Source organism: Hibiscus syriacus, unplaced genomic scaffold, assembly GCF_006381635.1.
Source record: "Hibiscus syriacus cultivar Baekdansim isolate YM2019G1 unplaced genomic scaffold, ASM638163v2 tig00110783_pilon, whole genome shotgun sequence".
Classification (NCBI taxonomy): domain Eukaryota; kingdom Viridiplantae; phylum Streptophyta; class Magnoliopsida; order Malvales; family Malvaceae; genus Hibiscus; species Hibiscus syriacus.
Genome location: NW_024062861.1, coordinates 2183593 through 2203513, shown reverse-complemented (window position 1 = coordinate 2203513; position 19921 = coordinate 2183593). Strand labels below are relative to the sequence as shown.

Sequence of the window (19921 nt, the reverse complement as noted above, 5' to 3'; positions counted from 1 at the left end):
CTTTATGCATCGGAATGAAAGCCATTAACTCCGATGAACAATCCACCAGTGGCGGATCCAATAATTAAAAAATGGGGGTCTAAAATAAATATTATAATATTCATTAATAAAAAAAGTTACATAATTAAAATTTTAAAATAACAATTCATTCAAAAAGCACAAAAAATTACTAAACACTAGAAACAATTATAATTGTTCTCGACTAGCTTTCCTTCCTTGAAATTGTTTCAAGATTTTTTCATCATCGATTTGGACAAGAACATCTCTTTCTATATAAGTGACCAAACAATCATTTAGAAATTGATCACCTATGCTATTTCGCAACTTATTCTTCACGATGCTCATTTTAGAAAATGCTCTTTCCACACTTGTGGTTACTACGGAGAGAATCAATACCAACTTTATGAGCAAATAGACTTGTTGGTACACTTGATGCTTCTTTGTCTCGACAAGCTTCATGGAAAGTTCACCCATATCTTTCAATACCCAAAATCTATCATCCCTCTGCATTTCAACAATATAATTATCAAGTTGATCATCAAGGGCTAGTCTATCAACACTTGTAAATTCATCAGGATATAATTCAGCAAGTCTAAGTATCTTTTGTTTGTCAAAAGAAGAAAATTTATCAAGTGGACTCAAAGAAGCCATAGAAGTCAATAACTCTATACTAACCTCATCAAATCGGTTGTTTAACTCTTGAAGCTGAAGATCAAAAACTCCCAAGAACACTTCAATTTGAAAATGAAGAATATTAGTAGTATCCAAACGACAACGTTTCTTTCTTCCCGGAGGAGTATACACAACATCCATATTAAGAATATCAATGTCATTCTTGTTACAAAATGAAATGATTGTAACAAAAAAGGACTCCTACTCGTTTTCCCTCATATTTTGTAATCTTTCTTTAGTTAAAGTAACAAGTGGCATAACATTGACAATATCATGATCTTTTCTATGTAAAGCTTTGTTTAATTCATTCATAATCCCAAATATTCTCTCCATCAAGTGAATCATGAAAATGAAATCAAATGACTCTATTGCAAAACTCACATTATTGGTTTTTCGAGCATCATCACCATTTCGAGCATCGTTACCAATCAAATCAAGTACCTCACGTATTGTATAATACAAATAAATCACATTCAAAATCAACTTATAATGAGACCCCCAACGTGTATCACCCGGCCTACCTAAACCAAGCTCTTGGTTTAAACCTTTTCCAGTCACAATTTCACCATTTTCAAAGGCTTTTGCAGTTTTTTCAGCTTGTTTTCCTTTAAGCAAATCTTTTCGCCTACATGATGATCCAACAACATTCAACAAATCTCCAAGTGCATCAAAAAGCCAACCACAATCTTTATTTTTCTTAGAAATGACAACAAGAGTTAATTGAAGTTGGTGAGCAAAACAATGTATGTAGTAAGCAAATTGTGTTTCTCTCATGATTAGAGTTTTGAGACCATTAAGTTCACCCTTCATATTACTAGCTCCATCGTACCGTTGCCCACGAATTCTTGAAAAACTCAAAGAATGCTCATCAAGCAAAGAAAATATAGCTTCTTTAAGAGACAAAGATGTGGTATCTCTAACATGAACAATTCCAAGAAATCGTTCCTTTATCATTCCCTTTTTATCAACATAATGGACACACAAAGCCATTTGTTCTTTTTGAGACGCATCACTTGACTCATCTACTAGTATTCCAAATAATCCTTACCAAGATTTTCCACAATTGCCTTGGTAGTTTCTTTTGCACAACAATTGATAAGCTCTTTTTGCATCGAATGTGCAATCATTTGATTATTTTTAGGTGCATTTTTCAAAACAACATTTCCCATATCATCATTCTTTTCTGCAATCCAATTCAAAAGTTCAAGAAAATTTCCCTTGTTACTTGATTCATCACTTTCATTATGACCATGAAATGCCAATCCTTGATGTAAAAGAAATCTCAAACAATGAAGAGAAGTAGTCAAGCGGATTCGATAGTCACTTTAAGCTTGCTTGATTTGTTGGTCTAAAGAAACTTTCAAGGATGACTTAAAGTTCTTTAAATTCTCAAACTTTTGAAAAGCTTGATTATGAGCACTATTAATTCCATCAACATGTTTTCTAGACCGAACTGGCCTATTCCAACCTCTAAACCCATTAACAAAAATATGCATCTCCTCCTGCAGCTATGGTAGTTTTATTCTTAAACAAGTAACAAACAAAGCAAAATGCAACATTTTTTGAAATACTATACTCAAGCCAAGAATACTTATTAAAGCGATATAATGTACCTCCTCCGAAGTCCGTTTGAGGAAATTTGTTCTTCTTTGGTTGGCAAGTACCTCTTTGTATGTATTCTTTCCTCACTGCTTCTCAATCCATTGGATGATAATCAACAATTTTTTTCCTTTTAGCCGGATCATGTGGAATATAGATATCATTAACTTGGCTTTCCATCTCTCTTGATGCAAATGCTGTACTATCATCTTGTGTAATACATGTAGATCTTATTCCAGTTCCTTGAGTTTGGGGCATATTATTTGAAGGGAAAGAAAATTCTTGTTCGACTTGAGTTGCTGAAGGTTGAGTCGGTGATGAGACACAAATTGGCACTTGGGAAGAACTTGCATCATTCTTTTTGGACATTTGAACAAACCAATCCAACGTTCCTTTCTTCTTCTTTCGTTGAGAGTTGGTCTTTTATTCATTCATCTTCTCACTACTACAATAACAAAATTTTCAAACCACAATAATTTAGATTATAATTCACTATTAATATTTATATTTATTATCAAAGAAGTAAGATCTTAATTACTAATTAAGTAATTTTAATGGATTCAACTTAAAAGTTAAAATATCCAAATTGCTTCAGCTTAAATTACACAAATTTAATATAATTTTTTCTCCATCCCAAAAATATATATTCATAATTTTATATATCACAATTTAACATTCAAATATTCTTCATAAAATCACTAAAATCTATTAAATTAATCTAAAATTTAATTTTATCTCTTAATTTTAACTCATTCAAATTAAAAAAATAAATTTCAAAAACACAAAAACATAAATATGAATTTAACTAAATTTAATAGGGTAAAAGAATGATAACATAAGGAAAAGAAATGAGCAACACTTTACTTGCAGGCAGCTTGGTTGGGGAAGTTCAACGGAAAATCGTCGGTGAACGACGTCATGACAGTTGGTTTAAACTGAAGCAAGGGACCGATAGCTGGGTTTCATAGCAGCTGAGTTTGAATTAAAAACAAAAAGAAGCTTTAGAAGTGAGAAAGTAAAAGGTAAGATGAATTGTTGTAAAATATAAAATAGAATATATTATTTTAATCAATATTTTTTAATTTAAAAATTTAGAATAAAAGGTTGACATTGGTTTATTACCTACCTTAAAGAGCACAGAGCTCAAGAAAGATGTGTGCATAATTTTTAACTCTTAATATAATATATTAAATATTTATATTTTTTTAAGGAAAATGAGAGAAAGTAAAAAAGGCGAGATGAATTGTTGTAAAAGGTAAAATGATATATTATTTTAATCAGTATTTTTTTAATTTAAATTTTTAAAATAAAAGGTTGACATTGATTTCTTACTCTCGTCAAAGAGCACAAAGCTCAAGAAATCTTATGCAGAAATGTGATTATTGTGTCCTATGTTCAAAGTTTAAATGCTGATATTTTTTTAAGAAAAATAGGTATGCATTTGCTACTTCCTGGGCCATATAGGTCCGCCCATGCAATCCACATGACTAGTAACTAGATCGTTTAAACTTTGAACATAGGACACAATAATCACATTTCTGCATAATTTTTAATCAATATTTTATTTTAATCAATATTTTTTAATTTAAAAATTTAGAATAAAAGGTTGACATTGGTTTATTACCTACCTTAAAGAGCACAGAGCTCAAGAAAGATGTGTGCATAATTTTTAACTCTTAATATAATATATTAAATATTTATATTTTTTTAAGGAAAATGAGAGAAAGTAAAAAAGGCGAGATGAATTGTTGTAAAAGGTAAAATGATATATTATTTTAATCAGTATTTTTTTAATTTAAATTTTTAAAATAAAAGGTTGACATTGATTTCTTACTCTCGTCAAAGAGCACAAAGCTCAAGAAATCTTATGCAGAAATGTGATTATTGTGTCCTATGTTCAAAGTTTAAATGCTGATATTTTTTTAAGAAAAATAGGTATGCATTTGCTACTTCCTGGGCCATATAGGTCCGCCCATGCAATCCACATGACTAGTAACTAGATCGTTTAAACTTTGAACATAGGACACAATAATCACATTTCTGCATAAGATTTCTCTTAGGAATGGCAACGGGCGGGTTCAGGGCGGGTTTTGTTCGCCCCGTCCCCGAATCTGAAATGAATCCCCATCCCCAACCCCGACCAGATCCCCGTCGAAGATTTTTTTTGCGCCGTCTTCGAACCCGACCCGAAATATTATACTCAAACCCGAACCCGAAATATTATACTCAAACCCGAACCCGAACCCGAAAATATTATATATATAATTAATATAAAAAAATATAAAATATTATATATATATATATAATTAATATAAAAATATAAAATATTATATACATATATAATCTGGATTGGGCGGGGATACCTTGCCCCGTCCCCGAACCCGACCAAAAAAAATCCCTTATACCCGACCCGATATAATTCAAACCCGACCCGACCTGAACTTGACCAGATTTCGGATTTCCTCATCGGGTTCGAGTCATTCTGCCATCCCTAATTTCTCTTCATTCCTTCATACATGTCTGCAACGTATGAACAATGGTATCCATTATTGCAATTTATTTATTTATTTATTTTTAATGAAATTCTTTGATTTGTAAACCACTACAAAAAGGATTTAAAAATTCCAAGTACAAAGTTTATTTTTATTTTAATATTTATTATAATTGATCATGATAATATTTATATCATTGACAAGAAGACATCATACAAAATTTACCGCTAATGATGATAACAACATTCATTTATATATGCAACACTGGTTTAATTATTATCATGAAAAATGTTAATCACATATTAAAATTAATATTTGTAAATACTAATTAATAAAGCAAAAATATGTGTTAAAAATTAGGGTAAAATACATGTTTAGTACTTAAATTATTATTTTTTATTCATTTTGATATCCAAACTTTATTGTTTTTCAAAATCATACTTAACATTTAGTTTAAGTTTCATTTTGATATCCCTCCGTTAAAAACTTAATGTTGATGCTGTCGTGTCACCATAAGGAAATGCTATGTCATCATTTAAACTTAAATTAAATGTTATGTATGAATTTTAAAAAAAAGTTTAGATATAAAAAAGGAACAAAAGTAATAGTTTAGGAATTAAACGTGTTGTTTACCCTAAAAATTAAAAGACAACGGATAGAATTAAGAAAAAATGATTGTTTGATGGCTTTTGTCATTTTACACTTTAAATCTCGATAGTCTATTTTCGAGTATACATAGACATAATTTTCGCAAACTCATTGTATAACTATCTCGACATGGAAAATTCTACAATGAATGTCATGTATCGAAGTTCACTATTTACAAGTTAAAATTTAAAAATGATCACTAAATTATATTAAACTGATCTTTTTAGATACTAAATTTTTAAAACTTTTATAATGGACATTGAATTTTAGATTTTGTTACAAAATAGCACAATACCACTATATGCCATTAAATAGGTGATGTAACATGTTAAATTAATGAAAAAAAATCTTATTTGACCTTTTAATTGTAATTAAAATTTCATTTTACTGTTAATTTAAATTAAAATAATTTTATTAAGTTCGTTTCATTGAAAACAAAATAGATGTAAATAAAATAAGTATTATTTTTTATTGCTATATTATAGATATTTAGTTTGTATTATATTAATTAGTTGAAATGTTATTAAAAAGTTAATAATTATTTCAATTATTTATTTAAGTTTAGATGTATTTGATAAACTAAAAAAATTTCATAAATTATAATTTTTTAAAATATTAAAAAATAAATTATAATCATATATTTTCTAAAAAAAACTGATTTTTCTAACATTTTAGAATTATTACTTAAAAATATTAAAATATATATATATCAAAATGATAATTATAATTGAGGGATTAAATAAGATATATATATATATATATATATATATATATATATATATATAAATTTAGCATGTTACGTCATCATCTTTACAATATTTGATATTTGATATTCAATATTAATTTTTTAATTAAAAAATTTAATATTTATTTTATAACTTTTACAAATTTAATTATAAATAAAATTATTTTAGTAAAATTTAATTATTATTTATGATTTTCTTCTATAAAAATATTAGTGGTTCATGTCGATATATATCATTGATGGTATATATTAATGTGTGTAATGCATTATTATAGAATCATCCTCTCGACATGATCAAATAAATGCTTACAAGTGGACGGAGCAGAGCTACGTGGCTCCCGTTTTTTCCTTCTCATTTGCTTTTGTCCTTTTCCCGTGGGAGAAAAATGTAAAAATATCTCACATTCCTCTCCTTCCGCTACCCAAAATAGAAACTTAAACTCCACCACTCATACCACGCCACATCACCAATAGCCCGAAGAAACGCCACGTCTACATTACGAAGCGAAAAAAATGGTACGATTTTACTTGATCGGAGCTCCATAAGCAGATACATTAACGGTAAAATATTTTCCACGTGGACCAATGATATGTGCCCAGGTGGAAATCAAGTGAAACGAGAAATTATTTGAATAGCAGGTGATCGAAACTCCGTGCATATTATATAATTCTCGTGAATCGGTCATTTTCTGTACTGACACATGAGATTGGTGATCTTTGATCCCCTCCAGTTTACATAAGTTCGAAAGACAGATGGCTACGTGGCAATACTATACGATGCCGAGCGGGACGGAGGCGGTTTCCAGTTGCAATGCGCTGGCGAGATTCGTCGACTTCGGCCGTGGGAGATATGGTGGCGGTGGCGGGGGTAGAAGAGGAATCAAGTTGGATCGGCTGATTTTGATGAGGAAGTGGCAGCTTAGGCCGATGAAGAGGTCGTTCTCGGTGAGGAATGTGTCGAGTGAGCATCAACAGAAGGTCAAAGATCCGCTAACTCAGCAAGAAGGTTCGATCTCCTCCTGTAATAACCGTACACAAATGCAGATCCTCTGTTTTTACCTTTTTTTTCATGTTTATTTGCTTGCGTTAATTGAAAACTTGTGGATTTTGTGTGTGTTAATTGTATGTATATATTGCCTTTCAACTTTCCTTTAAGTATTACTATGTCCTTAGCTTTCCACTTTTCATTTTAATTTTTATTCTTTTTTCATTTGATGCAGAATCTCCTGGAAGTCGTCATCCTTTTCCTCCAGATGCTTCATCTATTACGTCTAGTATCAAATATCATGCCGAGTTCACCCCATTGTTTTCCCCTGAGAAGTTCGAGCTTCCTAAGGCTTACTTTGCAACTGCACAAAGCATTCGCGACGCTCTCATCATAAACTGGAATGCGACATATGATTATTATGAAAGATTGAATGTGAAGCAGGCTTACTATTTGTCAATGGAATTTCTACAGGTTTGCACTTTTTCGACGTTCAATTATTGAGTTCTGTAAATCACTTTGAAAATGTTACTATTTTAACCTTTTTATTTCTTCTATAGGGTCGGGCTCTGCTGAACGCAATTGGTAATTTGGGGTTTACTGGAGCTTATTCAGAGGCTTTGAGCAATCTTGGACACAACCTAGAAAAAATAGCTACCCAGGTTGGTTGGTCTATATAAGTTTTTTCTTTTGTGTACCTTACTTTACGACACATTCTGACAGTAGTGAATGATTGGAGAGGACAAAAGACTCTCCAGACTGCTCTAGAACTAAAATATTGGTGTTTACCTTTGAATTGAACTATTTATTAATTGACTTGGTTATTGATAAATTTTCTGTTTTATTAAAGCAAGCCATCATTTGAATCCTTTACCCGTCACAATAGTGTCATTGTAGAGTATAGAACTTTTCCCTTTGGTTCTTTCTAAAAAGCTGCCCTTTCTGATTTATTCTGTGACTTCGTTAAAAAGAAATACAGGAAGAGTGTCTATATGATTGCATTCGCATTATTCTTTCATGAGAGCTGAATTCTTTGGTTGATTTATAGGAGCCAGATGCTGCCCTAGGGAATGGAGGCCTTGGTCGACTTGCCTCCTGCTTTCTGGATTCGTTGGCAACATTAAATTATCCAGCATGGGGTTATGGGCTTAGATATAAGTATGGCTTATTTAAACAGCGTATTACAAAGGATGGGCAGGAAGAAGTTGCTGAAGATTGGCTTGAGGTATACTTGCACTTTGTTCTCTCTCCTTTGAAGCAATCATTGTAGAAATAAATGTACGCATATGTCTATATGACATCTGCATAATGAATACTGATGTTTTCCCCCCTCTCTGGACTGGCCAACTTCTTATCCGTCTTGATTATGGTTTCACTTTTAGATGAGCAATCCTTGGGAAATTATGAGAAATGATGTCACATATCCTATCAAGTTTTACGGCAAGGTTCTTACAGATTCAGATGGAAAGAAACACTGGATTGGAGGAGAGGATATAAAGGCTGTTGCTTATGATGTCCCGATACCAGGGTATGAAACTAAAACCACAATCAGCCTAAGACTTTGGTCAACAAAAGCTCCATCGGGAGAGTTTGATCTATCTATGTTTAACTCCGGAAAACATACCCAAGCAGCGGAGGCCCTATATAATGCTGAAAAGGTCTGTTCTTATTTCTTTTCAATATCTATGTTTGCTTCTGACAATATATTTTCTTAGCTATTCATAAGTCAAGCTATTTGTTGGGACACCTCTTCATAGTTTCATCAGAAATCTGACTTCCTGGAGCTATGTCAGGAGGAGAGTCTGAACCAAGTTTCTTTACACTAAAGTAATACAACAAAATTTCTTGAATGGTTATTGTTTTTAGACAAAGTATACATGTCAACAGTTTTGGCAATTGTTCTGAGGTTGAAATATCAAGAATTTTAACTGCAATCTGATTTGTCTCTGCATCATTTATGCCCTTAATAACATATGGATAATGTCTGCCATTTTTTAGTATTTATTTTTCATGCACAATGTTGATCCAAGTGGTATGTTGAGGATGACTTATAATACATATTTGACTGTTAGATTTGCTATGTACTCTACCCTGGGGATGAATCACTTGAAGGAAAAACCCTTCGTTTAAAGCAACAATATACCCTGTGCTCAGCGTCTCTACAAGATATCATTGCACGTTTCGAGAGAAGATCAGGAACGAAGGTCAAATGGGTAGAGTTTCCTGAAAAGGTTGCTGTGCAAATGAATGATACACACCCCACTCTTTGCATTCCAGAGTTGATGAGAATTTTGATCGACGTGAAAGGTCTAAGCTGGAAGGAGGCCTGGAATATCACCCAAAGGTACTATTAAGTCATGTTGTTTTCACTTTATGCAGAACAGATCCTTTATTTTCCTTTTCAAATATATTTGCCGCAAGAGGTTATTAAGAAGCTTAAGCCATACTCTATATTCACAGTAATGCCCTTTTTCAGAACCGTGGCATACACAAACCATACCGTTCTGCCTGAGGCTTTGGAGAAATGGAGTTTAGAACTTATGCAGAAACTGTTGCCTCGACACGTGGAGATTATAGAAATGATTGATGAGGAGGTCAGTTGGAACAAATACATAAGACAAAACCTTCAATTTTTTTGGAATTTCTGTTCTTATTTGATTTCTTCCTATTTATACCATTTGCAGCTAGTCCGTACCATAGTCTCAGAATATGGTAAAGAAGACTCTAACTTACTGGAGAAGAAGCTGAAGGAGATGAGGATTTTAGAAAATGTTGAGCTGCCAGCTGCGTTCTCTGATTTACTAGTTAAACTGAAGGCAAGTCCTGTTGCTGTTTCCACTGATGAACTTTGCGAATCTGAAGAGGAAGAAGAAGATGATGAAGAAATTGAGCCTGCTGATGGAAAAAGTAAATCTGTAAAGGGAGGCATCCAAGGGACAAAAAAGAAGATCCCGGAACCAGTACCAGATCTCCCTAAGTTGGTTCGTATGGCTAACTTATGCGTCATAGGTGGTCATGCAGTGAATGGAGTTGCTGAGATACATAGTGAGATAGTAAAAGATGAAGTTTTTAATGATTTTTTCAGGTAAATGCAATTTATAAAACCTCTTTCTTTAATTATAAAAGGTGTGCATTAATAATTATTATTGATCGCTGTGCTCAAATTTTTGCAGTTGTGGCCTGAGAAGTTTCAAAATAAAACAAATGGGGTCACACCAAGAAGATGGATCCGTTTCTGCAATCCAGACTTGAGTAAAATTATAACGAGTTGGACAGGCTCAGAAGATTGGGTTTTAAATACTGAAAAGTTATCTGAACTTAGAAAGGTAATATTCCATATCTGAAACTTTTCTTTTTCTTGTAAAACTTCTTGTACTATCATTATGTATGTTTCATAGAAGTGAAATTTAATTACAACCTGTGAATGACCAGCAATTATAATGACTCAGCAACTTTTATGAACAACAATCTAGCGGCATCGGACATACCTTCTAAAATGCTTCTTTCACAACAAAAGAAACTGCCTGATTGTCTTGTGTAGAATTTAGTCTCATTTTTTTGCCAATTATGTACACCCCTATATCCTATATTTGTTGTTATTTCATAGATTAGGTATTTTTGTGGTTAATTCAAATTTCTTTACATATGAGAACATTTGAATCCTTTGGCTATTACACTTGACCTTAATCGGTGTTGTGGCCTATGTTCATAGTTTGCGGATAATGACGATCTTCAAGCCCAGTGGAGGGCCGCAAAAAGGAGCAACAAATTAAAGGTTGCATCCCTCATTAAAGAAAAGACAGGCTATACAGTAAGCCCTGATTCAATGTTTGACATCCAGGTAATTTCTCTTGTCAATTGTGTTTTCCTAAAAAGTAACCAAAGCTCTGTACATATCATCAGATATGCTAAAACAATTTATCATGCTAGCAAAGATTACATAATCTACATTGAATTTCAGGTGAAGCGCATCCATGAATACAAGCGTCAGCTGTTGAACATTTTGGGTATTGTTTACCGGTACAAGATGATGAAAGAAATTAGTGCTTCAGAAAGAAAGAAAAAGTTTGTTCCACGTGTTTGCATATTCGGGGGAAAAGCATTTGCCACTTATGTACAAGCCAAGAGAATTGTGAAATTCATTACTGATGTTGGGGCTACAGTTAATCATGATCCTGATATTGGTGATTTGCTGAAGGTATGTTTTGACTTCATAATATCATACATAAACTTAATATGGTGTTCTTCCCTGCTATCACCATTAAAATTCCATTCTGTGAAATTTTTGTATTAATAATTTACTTGATTTCTTTGATATCACTAATCAGACAAAATTTCTTATCACGTTCACGTTCTAATTTTAAGGTTATTTTTGTTCCGGACTACAATGTGAGTGTGGCTGAATTGCTTATCCCTGCAAGTGAGCTATCACAACATATCAGGTATTTCAATTTTATTCATTTTAAGGATAATTCTTTACATATCTGATGCATATTCAGACGGGATTGATGATATGACCCTTAAATTCATGAAACTACTTTAAAATGTTGATTATAGCTTGTGCCAGACCCGGACATAAAATTTTTGTCCTGCAGGTCCGAGTCTAAGGAACATAGGAAGCAAGAAAGTTTCCTAGCTCCCACTTGTTAAAGGATATGGCTTGGGGAAGCCTATGCTCAGTCTGTTTGATGAAGTGCTATCATTAGTTATTTTATATTTAATTGGCTCGATTTCAATGCATGAAGCTTAATCGAGCTCAAGCTCTTGTGGTTTTGACATAAAAATGGATCCCATGTTTTCTCAGATTTCCAAATGAGCTCGATATATGCCTTTACTGGGGAGGCTTATATCACAATTTGATCAGAGAGTTGACACTGGGGCATCTGAATTTCTCTCAGTTTTATGTTGTTTTTTCCCTTTATGCAGTACTGCTGGGATGGAGGCAAGTGGAACCAGCAATATGAAATTTGCAATGAACGGTTGCATTCTGATTGGGACCTTGGATGGTGCCAATGTCGAAATACGAGAAGAAGTTGGAGAAGACAACTTTTTCCTCTTCGGGGCTAGAGCTAACGAGATTGCGGGGCTTCGGAAAGAAAGAGCCGAGGGGAAGGTAGGGGAAGGTATGCTTTGCATGGTCACATTACTGGTTTTCCTTTCTCCCTTCATTGACCTAGTTGACATTCTTCCTGCAGTTCATCCCAGATCCTCGGTTTGAAGAAGTTAAAAAGTTTGTGAGAAGCGGTGTATTCGGTTCCTCCAGCTACGATGAACTGCTGGGATCATTAGAAGGAAACAAAGGTTTCGGTCGTGCAGACTATTTCCTTGTGGGCAAAGACTTCCCTAGTTATATAGACTGCCAAGCAAAGGTGGATGAAGCATATAAAGACCAAAAAGTGAGTAACATTTTTATTTCTCTTACATTACATCGCAAACCCTGAATCTGTATTTATTGGCATGTATGCGGCAGAGATGGACAAGAATGTCGATCATGAATACTGCTGGTTCTTACAAGTTCAGCAGTGACAGAACAATCCATGAATACGCCAGGGAGATTTGGAACATAAAGCCTGTGGAATTACCATAGTTTGGCCAAGATTGACATTTTCAACTATAAGAGCTGTCCTGTGCTCTCTTTGTTATTACCATATTATAATTCCTATGCAGGGAAAACATTGTAATAATTGAACTTCTATAAGTTCAATACAAAAGCTGAATAAGAACTCATTTATATTAGCATCAAAACATGTTCTATATAATTAATTAAGCTTCAAGTATGGATCTTTTTGAACTTATGGTCGTATAAAAGTATATTTTTTTTATTAGTGTTTGATTATGACTAAGAATTTATTCGGATAATACTTCTTGTAATTTAAAATTTCTTTCTCATTAAATAATTAACTTATAAATTGGTAATAATGATTAAAATTACTTATTAAGTCTCGGTAAAATTGAAAACTTTTTTATAATTTCAACATTATCTTTTTTTTTCTTTTTTTAAAATTTTCACCTAAATTTTAATATTATTATATTTTCGATTATTGTAATACAGAGAGAAATAAAATCCAACACAATAATAAATCGATAGGATTTTTCATCACAATAAGCAAATAGTTTAGGTTAGACTTTAAAATTTAAAATTTAACGTAAATAGATACAATGTTAAGTAGAAATTGGGGTCAATAGAAATGTGCTGTTAAAGTGGGGTATGATAAGTCGCTCCTTTAATAGATTTTATTTTATTTCTTTCAAAATTATATTTTATATTTTATATTTTAATTATATTTTGTCACAAGTTGTGATTTTTGAGTTATGGAAAATAGGAACGAGAGAGAAGAAGCTTGAGAGATTCGAGGGGGGAAATACAATTTTATTCGTAAAATAATTTTTTCATTCGTAAGATTAATCGGGAGACAACTCTCATTTCTGTTAACCACACAAAGATTATTAAGGTTATTTTTGTGACTTACTGAATTCAATTTTTAGAGGAGTGGCTGAGGAGTTTTTTCTACCATTATAAGGTTAGCGTAACTTTCCAAGATGAGGCTCCATTCATTTTTAAAGCTGCCTCTGAAGCTACTAAAGAAGCAACTCCTGCAATTATTAGTCAATCAATGCTTGCTTAAAGTTAATTAATTTACAGGGTTATTTATCAGATAGTAGTTGGGGTGTCATCCAAGAACACTTCTTCTTCTATCAACTTTTGGGCATCACTCGCTCACTCTGTTGATTTTCTCTTGAAGCTTCCTCTGATACTGTCAAGGCGAGCATCCATGGCAACAACACTCGTCTCTTCTTGGTGAACATGCTTAGCAGGTTCCGAGATTGATGGCATCATGCTAGTTTTTCAACGCTCGTACGAAGAGTGATTTGGGTAAGCAAATTGCATCACTTCATCCTCGTTATCTTTTGAGGGATCTTCTCCCGCACATACAAGCTCTACGACTCGAATCTGCAGATATCGATCAAAGATAACAAAATACGTTGCGAAAGATTATATGAGGAAAATTGGAGATGATATTGGCTATTGTGGGTGCATTTTGGCGTTTGATAGGAGGTGTTTTACGCTGACCACACTAATTTTTATGAGAATAAATAGGTCATGACGACTAAAGGCAGTTCAACCTTTTCGCTTAGACAGAGAGTCACAGTCGATGATTAGACGATTATTTACCGACGTCAAAATCTTCTATCTCTTTATGGACATAGAAGAGAAATAAATGAGTGAAAAGGGGGTTTTATCTTCTCTCGGTTTTGATCGAGAGATTTTATAATAACCCTTGTAGTCAGTGATAGACATATGATTATTATTAATACTTGTAGATTGACAGGTTAAGTGAATATGGTTAGTTGACAGTATATTTGATTATAACAGGTCATGTAGACTAATCAGAGGTTACATAAGATTTTCGTGACTTCCTAAGTAATGTTAGAAATTTGAGATTATTCTTCTGAAGATGTTCTTCTCATTTTTTTTAAAATTTCTCAAAAGACAAAGAGAAATTGAAGATTCAGATATCCTTCAAGATCATACAAAGGTCCTAAAATGTGAAGAAGATTTAGGAAAGTATAACAAACATCATAGAAGAGTATCATGTAACCCGCCACATTATTTAATTCGTTAGTTTCATGAAATATTTTAAAACACAAAAATAAAGTATAGAAAACTTATTTTCGATATTTTTTATATCCATTTTAACGATATTCGTAATTGTTTATATCCACTAAACATTACATATAACTCAAATCATTACATCTAGCATGGGAAACACCACATATAAAACTCAAAATTCAAATCAAGCTCATCTCTTTCTCTCGTTTTGTTAAAGATTAAATAATTTATGTTTTTTATTCTAAAGAAATTATAATCCAACATGAAATAATTCTTAACGAAAAAAAAAGAATTCCCTTTTTTTCCTCTTTTAGTTCAATCCTTGATCCATTGGAGGGCCAAAAATAACAAAACTAAAGCTTAAAGAACACAACCCAGATTTCCAAAACCTCCCAAGTCTGATAATTTGATACAAAATGGGTGAAGAAGAAGAAGAAAACCCATATTTTTGGTGATTGTTAAACATCCAGACCAATGCAGTGGAGGTGTTTGTTAGAAAGACCAAGAAAAAGGAAAGTTTTTAAAAAAGATTGGATTCGATGGTGGTGGGGCTAGAATTGGGTGTAGCAAAGACCATAGAGAGGTATTGTGGAAGAGCTACCATTGAACATTTCGAGAATTACAAGAGAGGTGGTGGTGTTTTGGAGACAGTGGAGAAGATTTGTTTAGCTGTAGTTGGGCTGCATACACAAGGATGCAGCTTCAAGTGTCGCTTAGCATGAGAGTTATAACCATATCGAATAACAATGTGTTTATTGACTTGATGAAGATCACGGTGGCTGCTACACATATATCGTATAGAACCCTTTTCCATACCATTCTGATCCTCGATTTCTTCTTACCTTTTATCTTCATTCTCACCGCCCTCTTCACTCTTGAAGGTGTCGACAAGTGCTCCTCATTTGGTACCCTTGTTAATTTCTATAGTTTTGCTTTTGTTTACTATTTTACTACAATATTTTCATTGGATTTGATCTCAATTCTTTTTGTTATGCATTTAATGGGGTGAGACTTGAGAGCTACTTTGATATTAGTTTCATTATAGGCATTTCTTGGAATCTAAGTTATCCTAATTATCACTCTCTTAATGTATATTTTTTGTTGTCATTTGATTCACTTGATACATAATGTCTCATTTTTGGATTCAAGCCAATTTGACTCGGTCTGTGGATGATGCAAATTAGCTTCAATTATTGCCTTGGCCCCTAATGACAATATAGTGTTTGTTGGTGTTCACCCTAGCATTTTGAGTTACCTTACTAGATTGGTATACTTTTTCCTCTGTTTGCCTTTTGTTTCCTATGATGATCTCGTTGAGTCCATGATAATATTTTTCGTTGTTGAATCGATTAATATGTTTTGGTTGGTGAATTTTGCTTTTCTTTACTATGTTTTCTACAATATCTTCACTGGATTTGATCTCAATTCTTTTTCTTTTGCATTTAGTGGGGTGAGAGCTACTTTGATATTAGTTCCATTATATGTATTTATTGGAATCTTAGTTATCCTAATTATCACTGAATGTGTATTTTTGGTTTTCATTTGATTCGCTGGATACTAAAATGCCACATATTTCGGATTCATGCTAATTTGATTCAGTTTGTGGATGATGCAAATTAGCTTAAATTATTGACCCCTAATGACAATATAGTGTGTGTTGGTGTTGACCCTTAAATCGATTGATATGTTTTCGTTGTTGCATTTTGAGTTACCTTACTAGATTGGTATACTTTTTCCTCTGTTTTGCCTTTTGTTTTCCCATGACGAACTCGTTGAGTCCATGGCTTTTTATTCTTCTTGTTGTTCTACCCTGCACAGGTTGTTTAGGTAGACGCTTAGGTCCAAGGCTTCTCGGGAGAGTCGATGATTCGGAAGTAAGTATCATATTCTCAAGGTAATGTAAAATGTATTATGGATTTGTCTTATGGTGAAAAAATATTAACGATGAATTGATTGCTTTTGTGGTACCAGTGATGGTTCAACAAATACTAGTTAGGGACTTGTATGAGACCCTGAATCAAGTAAACAGAGAGAAAATCCCAGAAGGTGTAAAGCTTCCGGATTCATTTATACAACTTGTTTCTGAAATGAACAACCAATATGATGCAAAGACCTTTGCATTAATGTTAAGAGCAATGGTAGAAAAACTCAAAAGAGACACGAGGGAGTCTAAATTTTCAGAGTTGATGAACAAACACTTTGTAGTGAGTTCCATCCCCAGAGGAATTCATTGTCTTTCTCTGCGTTTAACGAATGAATATTCTTCCAATGCTCATTCACGTAGACAACTGCCTACTCCCGGGCTTCTTCCTGTGGTTTCTAACAAGTCTTACCACCATTTTATCCTGTCAACAGACAACATATTGGCTGCCTCGATCATTACTTCCGCTATAGAATCATCGCTACAACCCGACAAGATTGTCTTCCACATCATCATCACAGACAAGAAAACATACGCAAGTATGCATTCTTGGTTTGCATTAAACCCTGTATCACCCGCCATAGTTAAAGTGAAAGGTGTTCATCAATTCGATTGGTTGACTAGAGAGATCGTTCCTTTGCTAGAAGATGTAGAGAACCATAAAGACAAAAAATTTCTATCACGGAAGTCATATTACATGTTGGGAAATAACCGAGTAATTTCCCTATAACCATATTAGTGAGAATGCGAAATAAAAGCGGAAAAATAATACCCGAAATTGATAACAGAGTTCAGCCAATTTTGCCTACGTCTCCGGACTGCTGTAGATCTTTTACTAAAGAGAGAAAATTACAAGTGTTGACAAAACACTCACTACTCACAAGAAAACTCTCTAGTATTGGGAGAAAGAAATAATTTGTGATGATTTTGAAGCTAAATGGGTTGGAGTATTTATAGTTGAAGCTTAAAGGTTAAATACCCTAAAATCTAGGGACTAATTGCGAACTTTACCCTTCCCACCTTTCAACAATAGCTGCACCCTTTTGACAATTTTTTTCGGTGCATTTAAAGTACCGAAACATAGTCTGACTTTTCAACAATCTCCCACTTGAAGACTGATTATAATCTGTCTTCACACATCGATCAATGCAGCAGCATTTCTGGTCTTGTTAGTCTAGCATGCCAACTGAAGCTGAACACAACTTCAGTTTGTCCGTAGTCACCGTCCTGTAAACCCACTTGTTATTGGGCAATTTCTCCGTGGTTGCCTTGTCCCTCAATGTCTTGCCTCCCTTTGACTATTGTCCACTAGTCTTTGAAGGATTATTCCTCACTTGAACATCCTCGGCAAGCCCCTGCTTCGGCCCTTCTCTCTTAATATGGTCTCTGAAGCCATGTTCTCTACACGAACATGCTCGACAAACTCCTTGGAGATGGACAACTCTTCGTGCAATTGGCTTCTACTCGCCTTGGCAAAAATGAACCTTATTGAGCCAACTCTCAACGCCTCTTCAATCATGTGTTCGTCCTCTTCTCTGGACAACTCGATCTTGGGCTCATCCATTACCTTGGATGACTCGACTCCCCTCGGGTTATCCCCTCGGGTAATTTTGTAACACTTCTGGCATCTTAAGTCTGCGCTCCCTCGTTTGCTCGTCTCTTACTCTCGACTTAGCATCTTTGACACTCGAACTTGTGCCAAGATTGCACACATCTTCCCCAGACTCACCATCTGATTCATCATTGAGTGGATTTTTTCTACCACTCGAGGAACAATATTCCTCATCCTCTGACTTGCCTTCATCACAGAATCTCTTGTCGCTATCCTCGACTTTCGGCTTTGCTTTGGAAGTGTTGTTCTTTTTTACTCTAAATTCTTTGATGGACTCAACGATTGTCAAGGCTTTGGATAACTCCTTGACTTCCCTTTGCTTTAACACTTTCTTTGCCCATGACTTTAATCCGAACATGAAGGTGAAGAACTCATCTTCTTCAGTCAAACTTGAGACTTTGAGCATGAGTCTTCTAAATCGGCTCACATACTCCTTAAGTGTCCCTTTATGCCCGAGACGCCTCAACTTAGACCACGCCTCCATCCTGGCATACTGTGAGCGGACTTGCTCACTCTGCACCCTCGGCTTGACGACTTTATCTCTTGCTATCGCACCGGGTCCCTTCTTGTGCTCGACTACTTTAACACCTACAGTCTCGTCACGTTTTGATCCTGGGCTGACTACTTGAGAACTTGTATCGAACCATGCTTGCCCCTTGATTCGGCTACTTTGGAATATGTAGCATCACCAAGTCTTGCTCTTGAGTTGATTGCTTGGACACTCGCAATCACATCAGACTTTCTTCTGGGTTTGACTGTCTCAACACCAACAACCTTGCCTCGACTCGTTCCTTGCTTGGCCGCATTGATCCCATCAATCGAACCAACTATTTTCCCTGGTTTGGTAGCTTTAACACTTGTAATCACGCCAATTCATGTTACTTCTCCTTCTCTCATCCTATTCATGATAGATGTAAGGCGACATTTCTCGGGACATCCTCTAATCAAATGAGGACCATCACAGAAGTAACACTTCAATTTTTCCTTGTTCCCATTCTTCTTTACACAAGACTTAGCCTTGCCATTTTTCCCGATGGCTTTCCTTGGCTACAAACAGTCGATGACACACCTTGGCCATTCGAAGAGCTTTCTCTACCATCTCCCTGCTGCACATTTTCTCGGTCTCTACCACTGTTGCCACTATCTCTGGGCATAGGCCTGGGCGACACATCGCTACTTGGCTTGTCACCTACAAGCTCAGTCAACTTTCCGGCTACAGCTATGACCTCCGAAAGTCTCTGGGCATCATTTTGCTCTCCCCTGAGCATCGCCCCTAGTCTAAGTCCTTCCAAGAAGGTCTTGAGCTCATCCCATTCACTCATTGCTCCCTTGCATATGAGCAGCTCCCTATTGAGCTCATCAACTTCGTTTCTCAAAGCCATTGCTCCCATTCGAATCTGGCTTCTTTTGGATCATTTCTGACAATTCCCACAAACAACCGTGTATTAGAACACCTCCGTCGATAAACTCGTATCGCCGATAAAATTTTACTATTCACAAAATTCACTATTTATGTGAATAGTAAGCTCGTAGAAAAAACTGACACAAAATTCACAACCAAAAGATCTTATACCAGTTGTTGGGAAATAACTGATTAATTTTCCTATAACCAGATTAGTGAGAATGCGAAATAAA

General features: G+C 34.5%; 4 protein-coding genes across 4 annotated transcripts; 2 read left to right on the top strand and 2 right to left on the bottom strand.

Annotated features, from left to right (window-relative positions):
- Positions 1–186: 186 nt before the first annotated feature.
- Positions 187–813, bottom strand: LOC120140333. The gene has a single exon (XM_039155316.1). It carries the CDS (start codon positions 811–813, stop codon positions 187–189), a length of 627 nt encoding a protein of 208 aa, XP_039011247.1.
- Positions 814–873: 60 nt separating this feature from the next.
- LOC120140331 (zinc finger MYM-type protein 1-like) lies at positions 874–1662 on the bottom strand. Its single transcript, XM_039155315.1, has one exon. It carries the CDS (start codon positions 1660–1662, stop codon positions 874–876), a length of 789 nt encoding a protein of 262 aa, XP_039011246.1.
- Positions 1663–6894: 5232 nt separating this feature from the next.
- LOC120140394 (alpha-glucan phosphorylase 1-like) lies at positions 6895–12865 on the top strand. The gene is made up of 15 exons (XM_039155381.1): positions 6895–7162; positions 7377–7615; positions 7702–7803; positions 8190–8366; positions 8524–8799; positions 9214–9485; positions 9618–9735; positions 9826–10225; positions 10313–10467; positions 10854–10982; positions 11103–11339; positions 11507–11583; positions 12068–12254; positions 12337–12537; positions 12612–12865. The coding sequence occupies exons 1-15, from the start codon at positions 6910–6912 to the stop codon at positions 12726–12728; spliced, it is 2940 nt and encodes a 979-aa protein (XP_039011312.1). The 5' UTR covers positions 6895–6909; the 3' UTR covers positions 12729–12865.
- Positions 12866–15430: 2565 nt separating this feature from the next.
- On the top strand, positions 15431–17404 carry LOC120140330 (probable galacturonosyltransferase 14). Its single transcript, XM_039155314.1, has 3 exons — positions 15431–15658; positions 16572–16627; positions 16739–17404. Exons 1-3 carry the CDS (start codon positions 15448–15450, stop codon positions 17402–17404), a joined length of 933 nt encoding a protein of 310 aa, XP_039011245.1. The 5' UTR covers positions 15431–15447.
- Positions 17405–19921: the final 2517 nt, after the last annotated feature.

Bases quoted from the DNA above. Each gene is read 5' to 3' on its own strand.
- LOC120140331 (XM_039155315.1), bottom strand. From the start codon at position 1,662: ATGGCTTTGTGTGTCCATTATGTTGATAAAAAGGGAATGATAAAGGAA.
- LOC120140394 (XM_039155381.1), top strand. From the start codon at position 6,910: ATGGCTACGTGGCAATACTATACGATGCCGAGCGGGACGGAGGCGGTT. The intron at 8,367-8,523 runs GTATACTTGCAC...TTTCACTTTTAG, and splicing joins TTGCTGAAGATTGGCTTGAG to ATGAGCAATCCTTGGGAAAT. The intron at 10,468-10,853 runs GTAATATTCCAT...CTATGTTCATAG, and splicing joins AGTTATCTGAACTTAGAAAG to TTTGCGGATAATGACGATCT.
- LOC120140330 (XM_039155314.1), top strand. From the start codon at position 15,448: ATGCAGCTTCAAGTGTCGCTTAGCATGAGAGTTATAACCATATCGAAT. The intron at 15,659-16,571 runs GTACCCTTGTTA...TACCCTGCACAG, and splicing joins CGACAAGTGCTCCTCATTTG to GTTGTTTAGGTAGACGCTTA. The intron at 16,628-16,738 runs GTAAGTATCATA...ATGGTTCAACAA, and splicing joins GGAGAGTCGATGATTCGGAA to ATACTAGTTAGGGACTTGTA.
- LOC120140333 (XM_039155316.1), bottom strand. From the start codon at position 813: ATGGATGTTGTGTATACTCCTCCGGGAAGAAAGAAACGTTGTCGTTTG.